Source organism: Pelodiscus sinensis, chromosome 29 (genome assembly GCF_052426305.1).
Source record: "Pelodiscus sinensis isolate ZL-2025 chromosome 29, ASM5242630v1, whole genome shotgun sequence".
Lineage (NCBI taxonomy): Eukaryota > Metazoa > Chordata > Testudines > Trionychidae > Pelodiscus > Pelodiscus sinensis.
Genome location: NC_143080.1, coordinates 136,742 through 162,665, shown reverse-complemented (window position 1 = coordinate 162,665; position 25,924 = coordinate 136,742). Strand labels below are relative to the sequence as shown.

The 25,924-nt window shown below is 57.2% G+C and overlaps 1 protein-coding gene across 3 annotated transcripts in view; it reads right to left on the bottom strand.

The window, feature by feature from the left end:
- The window catches only part of HDAC5 (histone deacetylase 5), a 130,627-nt gene that overhangs the window by 68,549 nt on the left and 36,154 nt on the right, over positions 1-25,924 (bottom strand). For all 3 annotated transcript variants that reach the window (XM_075918426.2, XM_075918425.2, XM_075918427.2), the window contains one exon: positions 14,038-14,109. In XM_075918426.2, the coding sequence (XP_075774541.1) occupies positions 14,038-14,109 (72 nt within the window). The remainder of the gene's footprint in view (positions 1-14,037; positions 14,110-25,924) is intronic.

The window sequence follows — 25,924 nt, the reverse complement described above, 5'->3', positions numbered from 1 at the left end:
CACCCATCGCCTCTCCCAGATCTGCCACCCCAATCTCCTGCCCCAGATCACAATCCCCTCCTACCCTAGGTTACATCTCAAACCCCTGCACTTCAGTCCCCTGCCCTAGGTCACAACTGCCTCCTTCACCTAAACTCCCTCCCAGACTCTCCCTTCTGCACCCCAATTTCTTACCCAAGCTCCCTTCTGAACCCAATCTCCATCCCGGGCTCTGCACCTCCTCCATTAATATCAAGGAAGAGTGCGGCCCTCGACCACTTTCCAAAGTTTTGGAACGGCCTCCCGTCAGAAATGATTGCCCACCCTGACAGTGTAACGGAAGAGGGGCAGCGGCTCAAGCAAGTTTTTTACTTTCATAACTTAGGTGGCATGTCCAGAGGGGCCAGGGCTCTGAATGACCCAGGCCCAGAGGGACCGGGGGGAGGGGGGGAGGGACCAGCCCAATTCAGGAGTTGCTGGGTTATGAACGGTACAGGTACAGCTGAGTCCTGGCACAAATTAAGCTCTGAGCAGCAGGCATCCTCTACAGAAGAGGAGAGCATGTATGCGCTGGGATTCAGTTCCAGCCCTGAGCAGGTCTCCTTGGCAAGTGCCTGCCGTGGTGCACGTGGTTTTTGGGTGCTAATCAGAAACGAGTTCTGCCCCCTGGTGCTGCACCTTCATCCTCAGCAAAGACAAACACAGCAGCTGTCAGAACTGGGCTAAACCAACCCGCTGGCCAGAAGGAACCTCGGGAACCTTCTTCTCAGACGCTGAACTTGAGGGCTGGGCACCATCTTTGCACCTGCGTACTGCTGTCACCTACTGGATGAAATCAGGACTTGTCTACCTGTGTGTCTTAGACCCTAAAAGGCTAGAAGAGAATCCTCAACTCCAGTGCCCATGCTTCTGGAGCAGGATGCTCAGTTCTCGCCTTGCAGCTACCGCGCAATTCTCAGTGACCACAGAGCGCAGAAGAGCAACTGTGGTCAAGTCCAAGAGATCTCCTGGTTCACTATCATCCTGCAGTTTGATGGCTTGCAAAAGGCTCCAAGCCCTCAGAAGTGGAGTCTGCAAGTGCAGCCACTGACGCACCTGGCTGCATGTCCCATGTGCCACTGGCAGGAGCCAGGGCACCGACACCCAAAACGACCTCCCCAGCGTGGCTGCAAGAAATTCATTTTGCCCACTGGCCCTGCAGTACCCATATGGCAGAACCAGCACCCAGTCTACATGTCTGAGACCCTCCCAGCCCTGCCTAACCAGGGCAATCACGGCAGAACTGGGCACTAGCAGGCTGGCCAGCTGGTACCACCGGGCAGTCGTGAACCGTGTTCCTTGTGTCGCTGCACCCCGCGGACGAGCTGAGATCACAATGCTTCCAAAGCCGCTCCCTCCCCCACCCCCGACTCTGCTGCTGCCGGTGCTCAAGGCTGTGGAGGGGCAGCACCAAGAGAGTCCAATCCGGCGCCCAGATCAGCAAAGGGCACCGACCCCCCGCCCAAGGGAAAGGGAAATTCCACGGCGAAGCCCCAAGGGAGCGTGAGAAAGGGCGGCAGCTGCCGCTCTCCTCTGCCAGCTCCAATTAGACGCATGTAAAAATACAAGAGCTGGCGTTTGTGGCGGGGAAGAGGATCCACCCAGGTCGATGCCTGCCACACACACCCAGTCATTTTCCCAGGGCGGGACAGCAAGGCGTGCACTGCCCTCAACCAGTGGGAGGGGCGCAGGGACAGAGCCAGGCCTTCCTGACCAGGGTGCATGGCTGCGGCAGAACAGATAACGCACGTGAGCGGTGGAGAAATTCAGTGGTTTGCCCATCGCCACACACAAGGGGCCCAGCAGCACAGCGGGGAATAAACCCCAGATTCCCTGAGCCCCTGGCTGGGGCTGAAGACACAAAACCATCTCCAGGCCCCTAAGAGCACCCAGCGTGATAGCGGGGGAGCTACTGAGTGGAACCATCTGGGCCCACTGGGGATGCGTAGGGGCTCTCCATCCCCCAGCAAGGGGAGGCTGCCATTCTACAGGAGTGGAGCCTACCCCAGGGTCACTCACTTCCCCCCACCCTGGCGGCCTCTATCAGACAGAGGCAGCAAGTGGGAGGACGAGCAGAAGCCGGTTCCCTCCAGCACCGTCTCCGCGGGGGGCAGAGGCACAGCGGGGAAACGGCGCGAGCAGGAACAGTCCCCACCGGCACCGGCTCCCGCCGCCGCCGGCGCGTCCGCTCCAGTCCCCGCCAGCACCGGCTCCCGCCGCCGCCGGCGCGTCCGCTCCAGTCCCCGCCGGCACCGGCTCCCGCCGCCGCGTCCGCTCCAGTCCCCGCCGGCACCGGCTCCCGCTGCCGCCGGCGCGTCCGCTCCAGTCCCCGCCGGCACTGGCTCCCGCCGCCGGCGCGTCCGCTCCAGTCCCTGCCGGCACTGGGCCCCGCCGCCGGCGCTTCCGCTCCAGTCCCCGCCGGCACCGGCTCCCGCTGCCGCCGGCGCGTCCGCTCCAGTCCCCGCCGGCACTGGCTCCCGCCGCCGGCGCGTCCGCTCCAGTCCCTGCCGGCACTGGGCCCCGCCGCCGGCGCTTCCGCTCCAGTCCCCGCCGGCACCGGCTCCCGCTGCCGCCGGCGCGTCCGCTCCAGTCCCCGCCAGCACCGGCTCCCACCGGCGCGTCCGCTCCAGTCCCCGCCGGCACTGGCTCCCGCCGCCGGCGCGTCCGCTCCAGTCCCTGCCGGCACTCGGCCCCGCCGCCGGCGCTTCCGCTCCAGTCCCCGCCGGCACTGGCTCCCTCTGCTGGTGCTTCCGCTCCAGTCCCCGCCGGCACTGGCTCCCTCTGCCGGTGCTTCTGCTTTTGAAATGTACACGAGACCTCTGGGACTCTTGTACGTTTCAAGAGCAGAAGTGCCGCAGGGGGCACAGGGTGAGCAGAGACTCAAGCAGTCCCCGCTTGCCTGATGCTCTCCGCGGAGCTTCTGAGAGGCAGCAAGGGGGGATAGGAGCCAGTGCTGGGAGTAGCTGGCTTAGAAGCAGGTCCCTCCCAGTTCCATCTCTGGGATGCCACCTGCCCTCCCACCCCCGCTGCCTCTATCCAAGGCAACGGGGGGGATGGGGATGCTGCAGGGAAGCAGCCCCACTACTGCAGGGGTCCCGGTGGGGAGCTGGGTCCCCCATGGGCAGGGCTGTCAGGCGTTAACAGGGCTGCTGGACTCAGCATAAGCTGGTCGAGCAGTCCCGGTTTGTGCCGATCACTGCGCCTCTGCATTTGAAATGTAGTAAGAGCCCAGCAGCTCCGACTGTATATCGCACGCAGAGCAGTAGCACGCGTGGCTCCGGAGCCGGCTCCTGCACAGCCGCGTTTATCGACTAATTGTCTAGTCGGTACAAACTGCATCGACTATCCAATTAGCCAGAGAACCACCTTTTAACACCCTCGCAGGAGGTGCCCTGTCCATGGGCTCCGCACTGGGCTCCGTGGTGCCGCACCCGAGGGGCCGCTCTTCGGCCAAGCTGCTGCTTGTTCAAGATTTGCTAAGCACTTTTCCGGGGCACCTGGAAAGGAGGCTGGTTCTGTGGTTCGGCTCAGTCACAGACCCTGGGCATGTCACCTGGTTTCTGTGCCTCAGACCCTCCTCCATACAATCCAGGTAACAGCCTCACTGGGGTGAGCGAAAATAAACACGCAGAACTGCCCGCGTGGTTGGATAGTCCACTAAGAGAGCCAGCCACATGAATGCAGCCCTTACAGCTGGGCAAATCATGTTCTACCTCCTAAAAAATCATCCAGGTGGCTTCAACTGGACAGTCACCTGACCCCTACCCAGCACTCTACTCATTAGGCCATGCTGCTACCCAGGAACGTTCAATGCCAGCCCGCACAGGTGGGGAAAAGTGGCAGGCAGTCCATCCTGCAGAGAGTCTATTTTCAGGACCCCTGAGCACTCCCTAGCGACTGGGGTCTGCCAGCCTCTGGTTTTGCTGCCATGACTCTGGTCAAGGGCTGTCATCGCCAGAAATGCTCTGTGTGTTTATACCCTTCGGGCCTGACTCTCCTCTGCTCCAGCGGAGTGACCCGAGGGCTGAGGGGCCGGTTCCGTGCACGAGTGTGACATGCAGCTGGCTCAGTCCATGGTGTCCTGCACGGGTGACTACTGCCAGCAAGGTGCAGGGTGACAGGAAATCCAGGCCCTTTGAGTTCAGCTTCACTATTCATTTAGAATAAAGGCCCTTAAAAGAGCTTATTCATGTTAACGTAGGGAAGAAAACAGCTTGGTAAACAAGCCATGCAATCAAACCCCTGCTGCGGCTAGGGCCAGCAGTAGCCAAGGGACTATCCAAGAGTGGAATCTACCTCCCCTGGGCTGGGCCAGGCCCTCGTGGAAGCTACATCAGAGCCCAGCTGGCAACAGCGGTGAGCTCAGCACGGTCACAGGCGCGGCAGGGGAGCATCGCAAAGTGGTGGGGGAGGGCAGGTCCCATGGGATCCTCATGCTGCCCTCAGGAAATCAGTGACACTGCTGCCAACCCTGCAACTCACAAACCCTGAGACAGCTCCCTAGTTTCTTTAAGGGAAAGGAATTGGTCTCCGAGCTCAGTCTTGGCGCCTGTGCTGAGGCCTCGAGAAAACCCCCAGCCAGAATAGGCGTAGATTGGGAATTTTGTCCAAAGGTCTCGGAAGAGCGTTGCAAACTGTCACGCCCAAATGGTGCGTCGGGATCCCACCCTACAGCCTGGGGGCACCAAGCCACAGAGTGGGGGACCGACTTGCCCCATGTCACGTAGTGGGCCTTTGGCAAAGCTGGGCCAAGAACCCAAGTCCTGATTCTCAGACAGCTGCTGTAAATACAAAGCAGGAGCCGAGACCCTGAAATAAAACCCTGGAGTGCCGGCTCCCAGCCCTGGTTTCTAGCCTACTGGCCTACACCTACACCTTGGTTTGGAAATCCAGAATGCACCAGCTCCCACCCCCTAAAAGAAATGCAGCCTGCAAGAGGTACCAGGTGCAGGATCTCACTGAACAGCCACCTCCCCAAACCTGTACTGGTGCTGGGCACAGGCACAGGCACTTCTCTACCCCCTCCTGCAGGGACAGGCTGGGTACCCCACATGCAACTGTTCCCCACTGTGCCCCCTGCTGGCCAGAGTTACCATCCCCTACTCTATGCCCTGCTGGGGGGATGCAAGGAGGAGTTCACAAAGCTAAGATTTCTTTGACATTTCCACCAGCTCTTGTTCCTCCCAGGTCTGCCCTCCCCCTGGCAGTCCGAGGCACAGCGAAGTCTGGGCAGCACCTGGAAGCCAGGGACACTTCGAGGGCAGCAGTCTCTCTGGGGAGAGGGATTTACGCAGGTAGGAAGCCCCTACAAACAGGCTGCTGTTGCTTTAATTGGTATCAAGGGGACCGGGTGCAAGCAATTAATTTTCCACTCCAAGGAGATGGTGCAATTGTTCCAGAGCAGCACAGACATACCCCAAGGAATCAGCTCTGAGGCCTGTCCAGCCGGCGGCTGCAAGGAGAGGGGAGAGGCTGCTGGCAGGAGCTGGAGGTTCAAAGGGGATTCCCTCCGCAGGGTGAGCCACTGCAGGGAGGAGTCAGGCCCAGGATTACTCCCTGTGCTGGAACAAACCCGGAAGCTCCTTCCTCCTGAAGTGTCACCCCCTCCAAGGCAGCTGCGTAGATTGTAAACCCCATGGGAGCCTGCTCCAGCCACACAGGCTGGGCTGGGACTGGGGAGCAGATAAAAACACACAGCCTTTCCCCAGGGATCGAAAGCCCCTTGACAAAAGCATGCAAATGTTATGTACAGGAAGGGACTTGCCTAAGGTGAAAGCGCATAGCACAACTTCAGTTCAGGGCATGGGACTTCAGTGTCCGCCCAGCTGGCCTCTCCGACCCCCACTGCTCTGCAGCTGAAACTTCGAGAGACGGGCCCAAACCAGCCCCCTGGTTAGCCGGCTGGTCAGACCTGAGCAGATGCAGCTAACTGCAGAATTGCCAGCAGGGTGCCCATTGGGGCTCTGTGTGCAGTCCAGGAGAGGTTTTGTTCCCTTTACCCATGTGCTAGGCTGCCAGATTCAGCTGGCTTCTGTCTGTGTCGGTCTTTCCTACCACTCTTACTAAAGTGACACGCACCTGAAGCCAGAGCAGGTGGAGTGAGGTGCAGGCTTACTGCTCCCGGCACTGACGGTCAGAGCTGGGCACGCCTGATGCAGCCAATCCCAGTGCTGCTCCAGTTCAACCTGCACATTCTAGGCACACAAGTCTGTCCTGGGAGAGCGTTTTGTTATGACAATCTGGAGTCCCACCGAGATGAAGCGGGGCCAGGCATGCGTCCCACTCACTAAGCGAGGCCGCCCATCGCTGGTGTACAGCTTCCAGGGGCAGGCTTTGCCCTGCACTACAGGGGACTTTACACTGCATTAACTATTTCCGGCTCAGAGGAAGGCGTATCTCCAGACCACCACGAGCCTTAGGGCAGTCTTGGCCAGCACTGGATGGTCCTGTTCCCTCCCTGGCTAGGACTGGATCTCCTCTCCTTCACATACCTTGCAGCAGCCACATTTGCTCAGGCTGGGGCGATACTGCCACGCTTTCCCCGCGGTCCTAGAGCCTTGTTTACACAAGAATGGCGAGACCTTACCGAATTCAACTGGTTTACACACCGGCTGGCTAACCTGGCCAGCCTGCAAGGACGCTGCCCTCCAGTGAGCAGCCGTGTCACGCAGGCCAGACGGCAGGGCGGCAGTGCACAAAGGGTGGCCAGCCTTGCGTTTAAAGCACTGACATCAAACTTGGAAGCCGGCATGTCCAGTGTGTGCCACAGACTTCCTACACAACCTGGGCTGAGTCACTTCACCTCCAGCTCCCCGTACAACAGCCTCGCTCCTCTCCCACTGGTGAGATCTGAAACCCCCTGCTGTCCTTCGCCAGGCACACGGGGGCCACGATCACACCTGGGGCTGCTAGACCTTACAGCGGGACAGCGAGGTTAGCATCCCTGTGCATGCAGGCTCCCTTGGAGACCGCATGGGCTCAGGACCTAGTCTCTAACACGCAGAGGGGGACCATGAACCGATTGGCACCTCCCAGGCCTTCGCAAAAGGCCAAAGACAGAACCCGTACTGCTAAGGCTGGTGGGCCTGCTCCTTCCCAGCCGGCTGCCTGGCAGGGCCACGGCCAGGCACCAGCGCAGCTTCCTCCCCGCAACAAACACAGCTGCTGGGCTCCGCAGCCGAGCGGGATTAGAGCAGCGCGCGCTGGAGGGTGCGAAAGCCAAGCTGGCAGCAAAAAGCAGCTTAGACCTCAGCTCTAAAAATACCAGCCCACTATTCTTAGCTGCTGGCATGCTGTGCAAAGCGCCCTACATGAGCATGGTGCCACGGGGCAACTCCGAGCCACGGGAATGGCTGCACTGAAGTGGGAGTGGGGCTGGAGTCCTCTGAGCGACTCCGTGGCTGAGCCTGGCACCAGCTTCCCATGGCAAGGAGCGCAGTAGAGCTGTTTACCCCAGGTGAGCAGTAGGGGAATCGACAGGGGATCTACCCCTCTTTGCCGAAACCAAACCTGTCCCGGCTGCCTGAGGAGAGCCCTTCCTATCAGCAAAAGGGGAAGTCTGGGGGCACCTGATGTCTGTAAGACACAAGAGGGTGGAAACTCAGTCGAGGAAAGAGGCCTGGGTCTCAGGCTGACACAGACTCTCTGCAAGGAGCCCCACGAGGGGGTCGGGGCCATGTGCTCCAGAGAACAGCGCCTGCTAGTACTAGAGGTGTCATCATGGCTGTCGCAGGGGGTTGCAGATTTCTGAACATCTGGGCCCACCTATGAGTCCTTGAAAACCCAGTGCTTAAGTTCCCTGCGCCTCCCTGTCCATGCTCGCTCCCTGCTGTCCACCCCGTCTGTCTCTCGCTGAGTCTCACCAGCACCTGGCGCATTTGGGGGTGGGGAGGAGGCCCGAGGGTGCTTCCATTCAAATCCCAATGGCAGCTAGTGGGAGCGACCGATTGGGGAACCCCTCTCCCAACACGGCTTGGGCCAGAGGTGCGGGGTCCTCCATGAGGACTGGTGCTTTGGGAGTGTTTGGGGCAAGTTAGGAGGAGCTTGCCCCATGCGTGGGAACTCACTGAACACCGTGCCGAGTGACAGACTTTGCCACGGCTGACTGTATGCAGGATTCGGCGTCCTTTAGGATGGGTCGAGTTTCCACTATAACCCACATCTCTCTCACACACATTCCCCTCTCTCGACGGGACAAATGGGCTGCCCCAGAGACAGCCTGACAAACAAGGCAAGGACGGTCTCTCTCGATGTGCTTCTACATTGGGGGCCTGGATCCCGGCTGAAACCCTCGAGTGGCAGTGAAATACAAATCGCTGAACACTGACCAAGCCTCAGCTTCTCTCCCCCGCCTGTTCCTTTAGTCTCATCTGCGCATTTCTCTCCCGTTCCCTGTCCACCCGCCCCCTCCCCAGCACAACACGAGCCCAACAACATTCAGGACAGAGCCAGAAGTACCCCGCCTGGGCTGGCTGTGGGATCTGGTGCCCCAACATGCTGTCTGGGGGCTGGGAGAGAAGAGATTCCCCCTGGAAGAGGCTTGCCTGGCAGCACAGGGCTGGCGAGTGAGAATCAGCAAGTGAAAGCATCCAGGCTTCAGCCTGAAACAAACGAGAAGCAGCCTCACGCCAGTCAGGAGAGCCCCAGAGCTAGTGGGCGACTGACTCGGCTGCCCAACAGCCAGAAGCAGAGGCCCCAGGTAGCACAGCCCCAGCTGGACATAGATTACTTTTATTTCAGCAGCACCGCAAACCCCGTCAAAATCAAGGCCGTCTGTGTGGGAAGCTGTGTAGACACACGGAGAAAGACAGCCCTGCCTGGGAGAGCCCCCACTCGAAAACAAAGAGTAGGAGGGGAAACCGAGGCACGGAGAGGTAACAGGATAGGTCCAGGGTCCCCCAGCGAGTCAGTGACAGAGGTGGGAATGCACCCCAGGCCTGGTTACCCTCCCTCCTCCGACACAAGCACCTTTTCTCCCTTACAGGGCAGGGCTGGCAGCTCTGAGGAGGGCCTTGGATGGCCTGCCCCAGCCCTGATGAGCAGCAGCGCACAGGGACCGCAGCGAGGGTAACAGCAGAGCTGTTTGCACGCGGAAATCCCCTCGCTTAGCCGGTTGTAAAACCAGCACAGGCTCCCCATAAGCACACAGCAGCGCCAAAGCCAGCCTGGAAAGTTGCTGCTGTGAAACGGGAATTTCAGTAGCCAGGACAAGGGATCTTCTAGCACAGCCCATCACGATTCAGTTTCCCCCCTTTGCACCCACTCTGCCCAGCTCCTCCCACACTGGCCCAGGACTCTGCAAGGAGCAGCCAACACACAGTGTGCACCAAGATTTGGTGGGAGCCGTCAGAACCAGTCTCTTTATGATTCTTGGGTGCAACTTGCCAAACAGCCTGCAGTCCTCCACCCCAGAGCTGGCTGCATTTTAGCTTTCAGAAGTGATGAAGCGATTTGGAACAAAAGGCTGCCGAAATGCCACTCAAGGGCCTCTAGCTTTGGGGCTCTCAGTTCTTGGGTACCCTGATTTAAGACACACCAGTTACATCTACATTGCACACTATGCCTGGATCTGGGGGACCTTGGCATTTCCAATTTTGTGGCCAAGCATCCACACTGCACTGCAAACCTGGGCTGGCATTTGCTGGGCCTGGGTCTCTCAGCCATCCTAACACACCCACATTGCACCACACAGACCTTCTGACTGGGTCTGTGACTTCAGCTGCATCCACACAGCAGAAGAGCACAGCTTGGACGCCAGTCACAGGCTCCCCACCCCAGCAGGGTCCTGGACCCGTGTCCTGAGTGCGTGCTGATCCAAGTCAGTCTGGGCTTAGTGTGCAGTGTAGACATACCCCAATGGCACAGCCCAGCTGCCTTTCGCACACATCCCCAATGAAAGGGGAGGAGGGGGAATGTCGCTCAAATGTTCCATGTTGAGTCTTCAGCCTTCCCCTGGCACGTGACTGCCTGTTTATCCCAGAAGGTTACAGGGTTTCTATTTGAAACATCTGTTTACATTCCACATTCTTCCCCCCGCTTTAAAACCCTTTATTAGCAGCAGTGGCATGGCCGGCGATGCTGCTGGAGCGCCCTCGGAGATGCCAAGCCAGTGAGATGGCCGGAGTAGCTCTGCATTCCCAGTCCTATCATTTTGCAGAGTGACTCATGGCTGGCAAATGGGTGACTCGCGCTCCCTTTAAATGTTTACACCAAAGGACCGGTGCACAAGCAGCAAGATGGGCAGGGGGCATTTCTAGCCCTCCACACACTCCGCCCAGCACGCCAGACGCACCACATCCCTCCATGCCCATGACCAGAAGGAGCCTGTCTAGGATACACTATGGAACTTCATAGCGTAGCAGCACTCAGGGCCTAACCATGCCCCGTTCGGCACCTCCCCACGTGTCACGCGCAGATCAGAGCTGAATCTGGAGCTGGCCGGCGGTGGGGCTGGGGGGAACCACCAAGGAGCCAGAGTGGCTGAACAGTTACAGGGCTGGGCAGAGGACACACAGCTCACTTCTGGAGGCAGCTTTGGGTCAGGCAGGGGAGCACAGACCTAGAATTAACCCCCAGCTGTGCCACGGCTTTGCTGTGTCTTTCTTGGCAAGTCACTTCCCCTCTTGCTGCAAATGGAGACCTAGGGACAGAAAGGGGCAGACTCTGTTTGCCAGGCTCTGTCTATGACGCAGCAGGAGTCACAGGGCAAACGCTGTTGTTGATGAATGGGGCGCGGGGGGGCAGTTAAACAACTTGCCCCAATTCCGTTGCCTATAGCCCCTGGCTGCTAATACTCTATTCAATAAAGCTCGGGGCAGATGCCAGCTGAGACCAAACCAGGGCCTTGGCGTCCCCCCGAGTTGGCTGCAAACCTGCATTGATAAGGGGCCCTAAGCCAAGTGAAGCTGTGACCGGGCCCGCTGCTCCCACTTGGCCTGTCCATTCCTCCACAGGCAGAGCCAAGCAACTGATGACCCTGTGCACCAGATCCCCCTGCCCAGAGCGAGGAACCAGGCCCAGTCTTGTGGGGTGCACCCCCACGAGCCCCCCGGCATCCCCTCCCAGCAACCCCATTTCAGTCTTGTCTATACAGAAACAACATTATCTGGGGACCTTTCTGTGACTCACTCGCTTCCCCCTCCCCTGCCTTGAAATTCACTAAGCTACTCAGTGCCAAAGTCAGAGCCTTGCCCATGAGGGTTTTCCAGGCGCACCAGAACGGTCTCGCTTTGACAGGGCCAGGATCATGCCCCAGCCTGTGCGGAGAGCAGCGCCGGCTGAAGCTGGCAAGAACTAAACACGTGGCCAGCTCTACTGCAGAGGACAATGCCCGGCTTCACAGGCCAGCTGGGACCACTCGGGGCCTTGCTCTGGCCTCTCACACCACACAAGGCCAGAGGCACCCGCCCAGCAGGTCTGGCCGGCATCACAGCCCTTGCTTCCCATGGACCCAGAGCAACCGCGCGGAGTCAGAGCACACCCTGGCTGCTCTACAACGGAGGGGTGCCCAGCACCCAACACCTGCCACTCACAAGCAAAAGCTCCCCAAGCCAGGAGTTCCGCCAGCTGCAAACCCCACAGGATTAGGTAGCGCTGACAACGCCCCCACTTCAGCCAAGGGGCAGCCAGCCCAGCCTGCACATTCTCGCCTGCTTCCCCGTGTTTCACACCCTCACTCGTCCGGGGGCACCCCCACGCCTCGCATAGGATCACAGAGCCCTCAGGAGTCATGGAGTCCAGCCCCTGCCCAAGGCAGGGCCACCCCAACTCATCATCCCAGCCAGGGCTTTGTCAAGCCAGGACTTAAACACCCCTAGGGATGGAGACTCCCCCCCCCTAGGGAACCCAGCCCGGTGCTTCCCCACCCACCTAGGGAAAGAGCTTTTCCTAATCTCCAACCTGGACCTCCCCCGCTGTAACTTGAGACCATTGCTCCTTGTTCTGCCATCAGTCACTACTGAGAACAGCCTCTCTGGAACCTCCCTTCTGGAAGTTGAAGGCTGCTATAAAATCCCCCCTCATTCTTGAAGATGTTGAACAAATCCAGCCCAAGAACTCACCTTTGGGGCACTCCGCTAGAAACCGACCGCCAACCTGACATCGAGCCGTTGATCACTACCCGCTGGGCCCGACAACCTAGCCAGCTTTCTACCCATCTTACAGCCCATTTATCCAATCCATACTCCCTTAACTTGCTGGCAAGAATATCATGGGAGATCGTATCAAAAGCTTTGCAGAAGTCAAGGTACATCCCACCCACTGACATTCCCACGGCCACAGAGCCAGTTCCCTCATCATAGAAGCTAATCAGAATGGTCAGGCATGCCCGGCCATTGGTGAATCCATGTTGATTATTCCCAATCACTTTCCTCACAGACTGGTGCATCGACTGCCCTGGCCAGCACACAGCCTGTTGCACATGGTCCTGCCCAATCACAAGGCAAGGGGCATCTGCATTTGTCTCCTGTACCCCAATGTCCCTCTGCTGCCCCCGTTTCCTGTGAGCACCAGCTCCAAATTTGCATCCCGGGTGATGCGGGTGCCTGGACACTGCTTGTGATGAGGGGGCAGGGAAAGAAAGGCTCTGCTCAAGAGCGAGTTTGAGAGGGGGAGGGCAGGTGCAGGACAGTCGGGGGCAGCCTAGCTGCTCGGAGGCATCTCTCAGCCCGGGCAGGGAGAGAAGGGAGTCACCGCCATTAACATCTCCGGGGCAGACGTGGCCTCCCTGCTGCCAGGGGCCCATGCTGGAAACTGACAGGGCAAGCGATCCTCGTTCTTCAAGCGCCACTGACGGGAACGGCGCTGGGACATTAGACAGCCAGAGCCCCTCCCCCACAGAGGCTGGGAGCGAAACGGACCCTTAACGAGGAACAACAGACCCCGAGGCACGAGCATGAGGGGTCGGAAGCCGGGCCACACTGAACCCTCTGTGCCCGCGGTGCATCAGCATCAGGGCACGAGTCGCTCCCACCAACAACCCCAACCCGACAAGACCCAGGCCCTCCATGGACACGCCGCGAAAGCTCATGCCTCCCCAGGCACAGGGGGATCCAGGCTGCTACGTCTCCAAGCCAACTCACTCTGCAGCTGCCAACCGTGCCAACTCAGAGCCCAAGCTGCAGCCGTGTGGCCGCCACCCCTCCCCCCAGATCCCACTGCAATCACTGGTGGCCTGGCCACACACTCCCCCAGGTGCACATCCGGCCCTGAGCGGCCGCAGGGCCCGGATCGCTGTTGAGGGGATAAGGACAGATGCTCTGTTGTACGTCAGGTGGAACCCAAGGAAGTGACACCAATCTACAGCAGCTGAGGGTCAGGCCCAGGCCGACACAGCAGCCGGGTAGCTCAGGGACTTGGCAGGGGCCGGATGACACGGGGCTCAGCCAAAACCAGCCCACACAGCCAGTCCTACTGACAGGGAACGGACAAGGCTGCCGGGTGGGAACACATGCTGGCAGGTAAAGTCAGCCCCATGTTCCCAGGCCTTTTTTCAGCTTCCGAGCACCTTAGCCCCAGAGCACGGATGAAGAGTTTGCGAAGAAAAGCCACATGGAATGATGAAACCCTGACCATCTGCCTGGCTCCATTAAGCGTAAACCCAATCCGGAGCAAGTCCCGCAGTGCCGGTCCACAGAGGCTCAGCACACATGGCAGGGTCATGCAGTAGAACTAGAATTCCAAGAGCTCAGCATCCAGAATCGGGGCCAGGTTGTCAAAAGTGCAGACAGCCATTTGGAAAATCTGCCCCAGAGCAATGGTGCTGAGCCCTGGAAAATCTGCCTTGGAGCAATGGTGCTGAGCCCTGGAAAATCTGCCCCAGGGGCAATGGTGCTGAGCCCTGGAAAATCTGCCCCGGGGCAGTTTTATAGCCTGGCTCTACATTTACAATGTTATGGGCCCAATCCTAGGAGGTGCAGGATCGGGCCCCACCAATGCCAGAGGCATCTCCTACTTGTTTGCGGAAGCTCGGGGCAATCCACCACGTTGACAGGGCCATATTAGCAATCACACCGCACTCACCTGCCACGGGAAGGGCATGGATCTGAGTCCGCGACAGGAGCTCCAACGACTGCTCACGTCCGGATACTCCATCTGAAGAGAAACACGATTCACTCTCGTAAATAGTCTGCAACATCGCGGGCAGTCCCAGTGCCCTCGGCATGAGCAGCATGCCAGGAACAACTCAGACACCAGCGACTGCAGGGCCCGGCAAGCAATGCACGCTGGCTTCTGTCCCTCTTCCACCTTCTCCCTACAGTCTGGTGCAGGGCACGGGAGTGTTCCTTAGCAAAAGAGGGGAGGGGTCCGTGGTGCTGAATTTCAGCTGAAAACCATCAGACATCCCCCCCACAAAGAGCAAAAGGAGAGGAGGCCTCCAACCAAAAGTTACAGCATCCGACTCATCGATCAACATTCGATAGCAACCCCACAAAATTTGCTGGGCAAAAAAATATTCAAATCTTGCAAAAAAATTAAAAAGGTAACTGTTTATGCCAAGCGCAGACACCAAGAGCTCGGCTTGGAAAGAGCTCGCTGTTCCAGAGGGGGGTCCAGCCACTAGTCTCGAAAAAGAGGGTTTCACATCTCAGGCGCTGCCTGATTCACGACGGGAGGCAGCTCCCACCCCGGGAGAAATAGCAGAAATCAGGCGTTTGCAGAGGAACAGAGACGGAGCTGGCTCTGAGTCGATTGAGCTAAGATGTCCTGCAAAGCAGATGGGGGCCAGGTTTGCCCATGAAGCCTTTTGCTAATTGCGCCACCGACAATCCCCTTTATCTGATTGTTTTCTCTCCCATCCTTCCCACCAAGTGAGACAGCAACTGCCCGCGGTGACCTGAAATAGAACGCGAGGGGAGGAGCCAGCTAAAAATAGCCCAGGCATGCTCAGGGACTTGGGATTGTTCTACAACAGGGGCCTGCCTAGCAGAAGAGCCTTCACTGAAGGGTCAGTGGAAGCCGAGAGGCACTGCCAAACACAGCCAGGAGGGAGAGGGCAAGGAGAGAGTCTGAAATTGACTCGAGCCACAGAAGGCCTTTGGAGAAGGCTTGGAAAGAGCCTTTCCAACCTCAGGATAGCATTTGCTGCACCGACACCCTGGATCCCCACATCCCAACACTCAACTTTTACCCATCTTTCCTGCCCTCAGACCTTAACCTGCACCCTCCTGCTCTCAGACCCCAACATTCAACCCTGACACCCCTCCCCCAAGACTCCAGACTGGAGGAAATTAACCCAATCTACCACTTCCAAAACTAAACCCGTCCCAAGCAGCATTCTGAGCCCAAAGAGGGGGACCCAGAGGCCCCCAGAAATGCACCAGTGGCTTTGCTCTTGATTGGATCCAGAACATGCTCAGATACCACAGCGAGGGGCAGCAGGACAAGCCAGCAGCCAGGCACTCGCAGCCAGGACAGGCTAACACTAACACAGATGCCTGTGCATGTCAGCCCCCCAAAGAGCACCAGGAAGAGCTAAGGCAGAGCAGGGGAGCAGCTAGACCAAGGCCCTTGAATTGGGGGAGGGGTTTGGTGGGTCCCCTCAAAACAGTGCCCAGGCAGTTTGTCCCAAGCCATAATCTGATGAAAAGCAAATGACCCCTGACAACGGGCGGGACCTTGGGATTCAGCTGGGTGTCCAGGCCAGCAGTTGCTACATCCAACACCCCCCTGATCCGGCTGCAGGGGTAGGGCCAGGGGGTTGCCGCAGGTACACAGTGCTGCATTCACGCCTCGCTCCGCAGGGTGGCCACAGAGCCAAGCTGGCTTTGCCAGTGAGCGTCCCCAGCTGTGTGCTTCTTAGGGACGCACCTGGCACACAGAGGCCGCCCGGAGTTGCTGAGCATAGGAAGTTAAGGTGCTAGCTTGCCCCTCAGCGGGGGTAGATCTGAGGCTCCAGAGCATCCCCACTCCATGTGGAGCCCATCCCCCATTTAGCCACAGGGAGCATCCAGCAATCTGCTCAATGGATTAGCCAGCACCTGTCCTGCCTGCCTACGCCGAGACGAGGAGACTTGACCACTTCCCATGGCTTTACCCCAAGCACAGCCGCTGCACAGGCCTGGGTGAGTCCCAACCGACTGCTCCTTGGAGGAGCGGCTCTCTGCCTCCTCAGGGATAGGTACCCCAACCTGGCAGCGCAGGGTCAGATCTCAGGCATCGCCCCCAGCCCCTTCTCAACCCTCTCTCATGGCAGGCAGGGTCGGACCACAAGTTGGTGGTTCTTCCGCTGATGCCAGGGCTGTGGAGGGGCGCAGGACCAGGCCTGCATGGGATGCCACAAATGCTGCTCCCAAGACCCTATCCTGGAGCAGCCTCTTGCTTTTTTCTTTTCCTTGCTTTGCATGGAAGGCCAGCTCAGCTCAGTAACTCCAATACCAGCCTTGCAAAGTCTCCCTCCAAGAGCCCCTAATTGCCCGGGACGTTAATCCACGTCAGCGCAGCCAGAAATAAAAGCCCAGGTTTTGCCGGGAAAGGACTCTGGGGACTTAGGGGCCCAGTAAGAGCAAGCCAGGCAAGCAAGCACACAGCTCTCACAGTGAATCCGCTGGACTCCCACTAGACAATGAGCAAACCTGCTAGGGTGGCTTGAACCTAATCGGGTTCACCTTGCAAGCAGCCCTCTGGCTGCCTCTCGTTAGCAGGGAGTAGGTTAGCCATTGTATAAAGAGAGTGACTGATGGGAAATGTAGTTCCACCCCTTCATTCTCAGCATGCCTGAGCCACACAGACAAAACTAGTCTTGGGGTCAAAAATGCCCCGCTGATCCCAGGCTGAGGAACCGCAGCAAAACACTGCCAAGTTGGGGGTGGGGCTCAGTAACACCTCTTCTCCTGGGACCAGAGAGTCAATTTTCTGCTGGAGCAAATTCGCCCAGCTCCACTGATTCTTGTGGAGTGGCACCAGTTTGCTGCAGTCCCGAGTTTGGTCTAGTCATGAGGACAGAGTAGTCGTAGGAGCGGTGATGCCATACCAGGCTTGCAGAATAGCCGCAGCGGCAGCGTGTAGACAGTGGTTAGCACGGACCCCTGCAAGGCCAACGCGGGTGTTCTTGCGGCATTCCCTGCAGCATGTGCCCATGAAGCTAGCTGGAGACTGGGCCGAGGGTCAGGGGAGGCATTCCCCTCTGGTTCACCTCTCTGAATCCACGCCCACGTTGGCAGTAACCAAAAGTTGTTCCCATACGTTGGCTGATGACATGCATGAAATTAACCGAGGACCTTAGTGTTCAGGTATCAGGAAAGCCAAAGACATTCCCCAGGACAGTGACTTTATGGGATAGAAAGACTTAACTGTCCCCCTCCATTGGCTGGGGTCCCCTCCCAGGCAGGCATGCTGCCGGGAGAAGCTGGCTGTGCCCAACGCACCCATCCTGGGGATGGAGCCTGTAGGGAGTGGTCAGCGCAGCGCAATGCTGACTCAAGGCACTGAGCGCACTGACACCAGCCTCAAAAGTTCCACTGCGATCTGGTCTGTGCAGCTCCTGTGCAGCTCCACGACAGGGGTTCTAGTGCAGTGCCAGGACCCTGCTAGCAGAGCTCTGGGTGAAGAGCTAGGCTGCATCCGTCAAACTAGAGCAGTGTTTCTCAACCAGTGGTATGCGTGCCCTGAGGGGTACTCGAGAGAAGGCTGAGGGGCATGCCAACAACTGAAATTTGGCAAAAACTTAATTTTTGTTTGAAGTTTTATAGCGCTTTATTATTTTTTACACCCAAAAATTTCATCACCTGCCCAGCTACGGTTAAGTTGTTTAAACAAATGTGTTGCAACAGTAGAAAAAACATGTGTGTGTCTGAAAACTGTAGGCACGGGGGTACTTTTTGGCTATGTCTACATTCGCGGCTTCTTGCACCAGAAATCTGCAAATTCTTTTCAGGAACAACGACATTGCGTAAGAGGGGTTTACTTGCACAAGAAGGGACAGTGTAGATGAAGCTGTAGCGCCAGAAGGCGCTATCTACACTGTCTCTTCTTGTGCAAGAAAACCCCTCTTACACAATGTCGTTGTTCCTGAAAATAATTTGCATATTTCTGGTGAAAGAAGCCGCGAATGTAGACACAGCTTTTTTTTTTTTTTTTTTTTTTTTTAAAGGGGGTACTTTATAAAAAACCATTGGGAAACGTTGATATAGACAAACCACCACCTGCAATACCCACTAACATCACATGCACCCCCCACCCTCATGTTTACTGCCCCAAGTAACTGGCTAGACAGCAGATCCAGCCTGCAGGGAAACAGAGCCAGAGATCGCCTTTCAGGGCCCTCTGTCCCGCATGCTTCCAGGGTTGCTCAATCTCTTCGTTTTGTCCTGCCTCGCGGCAGTGTTTAAATTTCTGACCCAGCGCAGAAAAGGGGACGCTGGTTTATTTATCAGCGTGTTAATCCAACCCTAGACTTTTAATAGCAGGGCTATTTATGGGCTGGGCTGGGCCCCCCCCTGCAGTGCACTTTTGGAGTTGACGTCAGAAAAGCTATTTCTGCAGCTGCGAGAAACCACAGGATATTCTCCCCCCTCCCCTTGGCGCAGCTGACCCCTCGGATCACATCGAGGTCCAGTGTTGCAATACAATCAGCAAGCTGGGTGCTTGGGACGGGCCGGCCCACCGGCTCTGGGGGAAGGGGGCGCCTTGCCCTCACTGCCACCATTTCAATCTTTGGCAGGCTTCCCACCAGACACTCAGTGCAGGGGAGGCGCAGTCCGAGGGACGCCCGGGCGCCCTCCTACACTAGGGGAGGGGGACAGAGTGCAGATCACAGCCAGCGGACTGGGTGTAACTGATGCATGCAGCTTGGGGCCAGCTGCATTCCAGGAACTCCGTGCAACTCAATGGAACTCAGGGGCAGGTCCGAGCCTCCAGGCAGGGCAGGGCTCAGCTCTCGCCACCCCATGTGCTCTGTGGCAGAGAGCCTCACAGGAGGAGGTCAACGCCCTCAGCCCAGCAAGCCCCAGGGAACAAGGTAGGCTGGCCTTTTAAGGGGTGGCTGTCTCCCAGGCGATGGGCTGAGGTTGGGGATCCACATCTGCTGCTGACTGTATTGTCTCAGGATCTAGCTGGAAGTAAGTGCCCTCCTGGTCCGTGGATTTTAAAAGCTGCCTACTAGGATTCGGGCACAGCCATGAATGGGTTAAAATAGGCCCCACCCACTTCACATAGAAGCCACCGGGTTACCAGAGGCTCCAAACACTAGCTCCTGGGAGCTGGCGACTTGGGGGCTCTGACTCATTCCCACAGCCCTGTATGCTCCTCCCACTTACACCTCAGGTCGCCAAATCTTTTCCCGTCTGGCCCCATCCCATCCTAACCAATTCTTCTGGCACGCCCAATACGCACTGCCCAGCTTGTTCTCCAGGCAACGTGGTGCCCTGTGGAACTCATTACCACTGGACACTACTGCAGCCAACCTGAGTAAGGCCGCAAAAGGGATATGGGAGGCCCATGCAGGAAGACGGGAATAGCCAGAGACATCACCATCAATATCCAACTCCCCTGCCAAGTTTGGGAAAGCGCTGCCTCACTCCTGCTTCATGCCATGAGGCGCAGGGGTCAGAAGGGAAAATTCCCCACAGGCAGGTCTGGCTCCTGCAGAGCACTTCCCTCTATGCCGGTGGCACTGCTGTTGAAGCTGACCCACAGGGCTGGATGAGAACTCCCAGGAGCTCGGAAACAGAGCCTGGGCCGTAATGCAATGAGCCAAGAGCAGAGCGCCCACTGGGTAAGGCTTGGGGTTCCCACTGCAGGGGGGCTAGAGAACTAGCCCCACACTGGTCCCATTTGTGGCAGGGAGAGGCAGCTTTCCAGACAAGAGGGATTTGCCTGAGAGCGATGAAAACAGTGTTCTAAAAATACAGCGCTGTCTTAAAAGGGGGAGGGGAGGAACCCAGCCAGTCCTGGCAGGCAGCAAAAGGAACCCGGCCCCACTGCATGGACTCAGCTCCTCCTGCCCCCCCCAAACACCCCATGATTCCCAGCCCCTGGCAAGCTCATGCAACCTGGCACAGAAATATGGGGCGATGGGGCTATTTTTTGCTCTGTTTTTGTTTAATAGAAAAGCAAACAAGGGCACAAGCCATCAAATCCCAACCCTGAGTTGAGTGGTCCCACAGTGCTCAGGGGCTGGACTGGAGAACTAGTATCATGGGGGGGAGGGTAGCAGGATCCAGTAGTTAGAGCAAGGGGGCTGGGAGTAAAGACTCTTGGGTTCTAGTTCCAGTGGGGTCTAGTCGTTAGAACAAAGCACTGGGGGGGGGGGGTCAGGAATCCTGGGTTCTGCTGCTCACCTCCCAGAGGGGAGTGGGGTCTAGTAGTTAGAGCAGAGGCCTGGGAGTCCTGCGTGCCCTCTCTCCCTTGCTGCTCAACCTTGAGCAAGTCACTGCTGCTCAGTGCCTCAGTTTCCCCAAAGTGGGGATGATGCTATTAACCTGCCTTGGTGAAGTGCTTTGAGGTCTGCCATTGCTGGTTTAGGGGCAGGTGAGGAGACCAGTTAGCAAAGGTGAAATGAATGGTGGAAACATCCAACATGCCTATGCCAGCATGGTTTTCCCCGGATGCTTTCAGGGAAGGAGGACTCGCAGATTTCGCCTCCTTTTAGTGCGGGTCGAGTCCTTATGCTCCTAGCTGTTGCCATCCCAGGCCCTCTTTGAAGTGCGAGTCCCACGAGGCTGTCCCCCTTTCAAGCCAGATGTCGCTGGAATTCCCACTGGACAAATTACAGGGTGGGTTTGACGACAATCCAGTAGTGATGAATATAGAACTCAGGACAACAGCTGGAAAAAGCCGGTAGCCAACAAAACACGTTAGTGGGCACTGGCCCAGAACCCACAGTTCTCAAAATCACTAGTTGCACAGCCAACTTGCCTGCAACATACACCAGGACAGATGCTAGGGTCAACTGAAATCTATCAAAATGTCCAGCTATCCCTTTGATCTGGAAGGGGTTACCTGTTCCAGCTTGCAGAATAGGGCTCTGGAGGGAAGCAGAGCTGCAATCTGTCAATTTCCAGAGTGCCAGCCTGGCATAACCTCTCTGCCTTAGGGAGCAGCCTGCTTTGCCTCCCAGTGGTGGCGGGCGCATGTGTGTAATCACTCGGAATACCACAAACTCAAGTTGTGTTGCGTCCTGACCTTCCGGTCAGAGGATTTAGGCCTTTAACACCTCTGGATACAAACCAAGCAGCTTTTGGGAGCTGGAGAACTCCCTGCCAGGAAGGATGCAAGGCCACAGGCCGCACGCTCCCCGTCACCTGCAGCTCCCAGCTAGGGTCATGTCACAGTATGTCATGCCCAAGAGGGGGGCTCATCCTCGGAGCAAGTTGCTCTGGAGATTCTAGGCAGAGACAGCCACCCGGGGGGCTGCTCTAATTTATGCCCCGCTGACCCAGAGCCCAGGTAATGCACTTAATGCAACTGCCTGCTGCTTTGCCTCTGAGAGGCGCTGCACAGAAATGAAGCCCCTTGAAAATGGCAAGGCTGGGAGGCTCAGGGAACCAACAGCGCTTTCTCTCCTAGTTCATGGGCCCGAGTACAGCCCAGTGGGGCAGTGACTAAAGGCCGGTCCTCCTGTGCTGCAAACCGCCTGCAGTCAGTCACAAGGGCCCAGCCTTCGCCCAAAGGGCAAAACAAGGCAAACGAAGCAGAAATCAAGGACAGATGCAGGCATGTGCTCACAGCTCCTCTGTAGCATGCGCCATCCCACCTGTGGCTGCTGCAGAGGCACCAGACTGAGCTCAACACAGGCACAGCACCTGGGTTAAGGGTTAGCTATCTATCTGGAGGTGAGCTCTGCAGGCCTGGGTCCTAACCAATTGTCAAGGGAACCTGCCTCATGGTCTGGGCAAGAGCGCAGCTAGCAGGGTATCAACAGCAGCATGCATAGCATGGCATGAGTTTCAGTGCAAGCTAGAGAGCCCAGCAGGGCCCCAGGGGCTGTCCCGGGCTCTCCAGCCCAGGCTGTGCTAGCTGGATGTATGCTAGCTCAGACAGGGTGCGCCATGGCAGCTTTTGCTGCGTAGCCATACTCGGACGCACCAGCCAGGTGCGCCAGGGCATTAAACAGCCAGGTTGAGCAGCAGATGGGCCAGAAACTCCTGTTGCTGCACATCAATGAAGGGAGAGTTTGCCCTGCAGCTGCCCTTGCTGGAGCAGCACAACCCTTTGCTCTCCAGAGCTGCCAGGCTGGACCCTTTCAGCCCTGCGCCTTTGTGGGGAGACAGCAACCCTGGCACCTGCCCACTTCCAGTGGATTCCTTCCTACAGCTTTTCCTTCATGCCCCCCGGCCTCAGACTAAGAAAGGGGCCAGCAGAGAGAAGCAATCGCAAGATGAGGGGTGGACCCTCAGACTAGGGGTCTGTTAGCTGCAACCGTTCCACCAAGCAGCTCGCTCTGCCTCCTGGGAACCACCAAGGAGCAGTCCCGGCTGTGCTGCTCTGTGCCCAGTGCTGGATCCTTCCTTTTGACCCTGTGACCAGCTCCCTGGGTTGATATTTTGCCATCCACCCCTCTGTTAAGCCAACTCCCCATTTCAGCAGGTGGGCCTTTGATTTTGGCAGACCACACCTACCCTTCCAGGGGTTAAACAGGTCTGTGCCTTCCATAGGTACCAGACAGAGGGAGGGGAATGACCAGCTGATCTCAGAGCTGACTGGCCCTGGGCAGTCACAGGCTGGCAGTTCAGACAGGAGCTTGATTTTATGTTTTAAATCAAGACATTTTGCAATGTGATCTGGGCGCTGGAGCCGTGCTCAGAGGGCACATCCGAACGGCAGGCTTCTCCACACAACCCTCCAGCAAAGTCTTTATCCTGCAACCCCTCCTCCCCTTTTCAGATCCAATTATAAAGCTAATTGGCTTAGCCTAACTACTGCTTAGACTAGAGTCCTCCCCTGAAAGCTGTCACTCACACCCGCCTGCTCCAGTCCCAGCTCCAGGCAAAGTACGAGGAGGGCTCTGTCACCATGCACCCAGGGATGGGGCTCTAGCATATTCCTCTACAGCCCCGGAAGCCAAACCTCACACGTGGAGTGCACTACGCAGCGCAGAATAAAGATGGCTCCTGCCCAAACGTGCGCCAACTCTGACGGACGCACACAGAGCAGACAGACAGCCCTGGGTTTCTCAGGGGTCTCAAACCTCTTTCAAGTGCACCCGTGTCACTCTGGTAAAGCCAGCAGAGCCGCGGTGGCATCAAACCAGAGCAGGGTCTCCTGGCATACGTCACACGGCCATCACCAGGCAGAGCTGTGCCCTCTTCCCGGATGCCAAGGCTCACGGTATCTGGCATTTCCCCCAAGTCCCCCACTTCATGAGTCCTGGGACTCCATAAGAATCTTGGCTTTTGTTTTAAAAATAAAGAAGTTTCCAGCTCTCGTGACTGCGGAAAACGGCTGGAAAGTAAAACACCCCAAAGCCAGGAAGCCGACACAGAAAAAGAACCAACATTGTTAACTGGTAGAAAAACCAGCCTCCTGGTTTTTAAGCCCATCGTGATTTGTATGGAGCCTGACTCCAAATCCAACACGTGGGGTAGATGGCACCAAGTTTACCCCCACTTAAGGTCCTGTTCCCCAGGATCTTCCTCCAGGTCTGGGGCAGCCGCCACAGACCCGACTGGGCTTCATACAGACACTGCATCTCAGCCAGCTGGTACAAGCTAAATCCAGAGCAGCCAATTTCAACCCAAGAACACGCCTCCACCCAAGGGCTAGCATCAGAGGCCCAAGCATCTCAGGTCTCCAGAGAATTCCTACTGGCTGGGGCTTTGAGCTGCCCCATCCCCCCATCTCTGGTTTGACCCTCCGCTCCCTTTCTGCTTCCTCTGACAACTCCCACAGAGCTCGTTAGCCCTTGCAACTGCCAGTCCCTGGATATTTCCTCCTAGCTTCACTGACTGAGGTGCAGGGCAGTGGGGAATCAGCCCCTGGATGGTGGATTTTGGATGGGACCAGTGCAGCACAGGGGCTGCTGAGCCAACACCCAGACCTGGCTCGCCACACGCCCTCTCTGACCCAGCTGCCACTTCCCGTCACCTCCTCAAGAGAGACGGGGACTTGCGAGCCTTGGATACCACCTGGACCTACGGCAGCCCTGCTGCATGAACCTGACCCTCCCCCAGGCAGCATCCCAAGCAAGCAGCCAACAGTGTTTAGGCTTCTCCGCAAAGGAAAGCAAACTCATGTCAATCACTAAGTTAGTGCAGACAAGGCAGCATGGGGCTTGCACATGGTCAGCAGCTTCCCACAGAGTAGACTCAACATCCACCTGCTAACCAGCGTGAGAAGAACCACCACCTGCCTTGTTGTCCCCAGAGTGCAGGAGCTGGCTGAAAGCAAGGCCATTTAAATCACTGCTTTTAATCGGGGCTTACATTCAGCTGGAGCAGTCCTGAGTGGAGCTCTGGTAAATATCTTACATGCCGGCAGCGGCGGAGTGAGAGCTGGTTTTAGCAGGTCTGCGGCTCACACCCGAAACCCCGATGCCATTTTCCCCGTGTGGCTACTGCCTCAAGGCCTGGCCCCAGCTCTCCTCCTCTGCAGGGTTTAAGTCCTAAGGCCCCCACCGCAGCTGACTCCTGGAGCCCTGAATAGGGTGGAGGGGGGGACCCCAGGAAATATTCGATGACAATTTACACATGGATTTTAAATTCACTTTTCCATTTGTACTTCAGAGCTATTTGCTACAGAACAATGCCGTCTTACTGGTTGGTATAGCCATTACAACCATGCTGATATACAGACAGAGCCATCACATTAGAGTTGGTCTGTATTTCACTGGGCGGGCAGGCCCACTGGGCCAATACACACGTTTACTTAAGTAATGACGTTGCTAATTATTTTCTGATTCTAATTCGATAATGGGGCACTATTGTGTATTACGTCGTGCTCATGATTGGGGTCACACTTCATAAGGCTAGTTACACACACAACATCATCTGGAATGTTTGAAGAGATAAGGAGTTTAGGCCCAGCCATCTTTTGTATTAAATTCAGATTTCATTCAAAAATAAGTTTATTTTAAAAAAGAAAAAAAGATACAAGAAACAAAAAATTCCGATTTCATTTTTTTTTAAACCTAGCGATCTTTATCCCCTCTGGGGCCCCTGGCATTAGTGAAGACAAAGCCCAAGATACAGAGGGCCTGATTTTCAGAGTGCTGAGCACCCCATGTCTGTCTGACCCCAGCGAGAGCTGCAGAGGCATCTCAAGTTGGGGTTGTCGTGGAGCCAGCTGTTCTTGACAGATGTTAGCCCTCCCCAGCACCTGCTCACCCTGCCAGCAGGATTCACACTGGGAGGACAGGACGACCCTGTGCACTGAGTGCATCTGCGCAGTGTAGACATGCCAGTACTGGCTTGGATCCAGGTCACACCTCAGACTGCAGCGCAGCCATCCTTGCTCCAGTGGGACCCTGCAGATGCCGGCTCAATTCCCTGCTCTCTGGGCAAGCCCCACAGTGCATGTGCCGGAGTCTACTACCGGCTCTCCAGGACCCGGTGTGCAGACATACCCTTGCTGTCTCTGACCGCTGTCTCCACTTGGAATGAGGGGATACTCGCTCTAGCTGCCCCAGCTGTCCCCATGCCTAGGTGCAACGGTGTTCTAAATGGCAGCACGCTTTTCTTCGCCCTCCTGGTGGCTCTCCTGGCTTAGGAACAACATACAAACTTGCCTCTTGGCCCCCTCAGCCTAGGAGCTCAAGGCAGTGCAGTGTTTCCCCCTGCTGGGGGACAAGAGATACTCCAATCAAAGGAGACTCCATGCCGGACTGGAACCTGAAATCCACCAGGCAGCTGCAACACAGGCAGGACAAACAGCCCTGTCCCTGCTCAACCCTGGGGAAGCCACCAAGGAGCCGGGGAAGCCTATCCAGTTATTGGCTTTTTTGCTGAGAGCATGATGCCAACATCACTCTGCT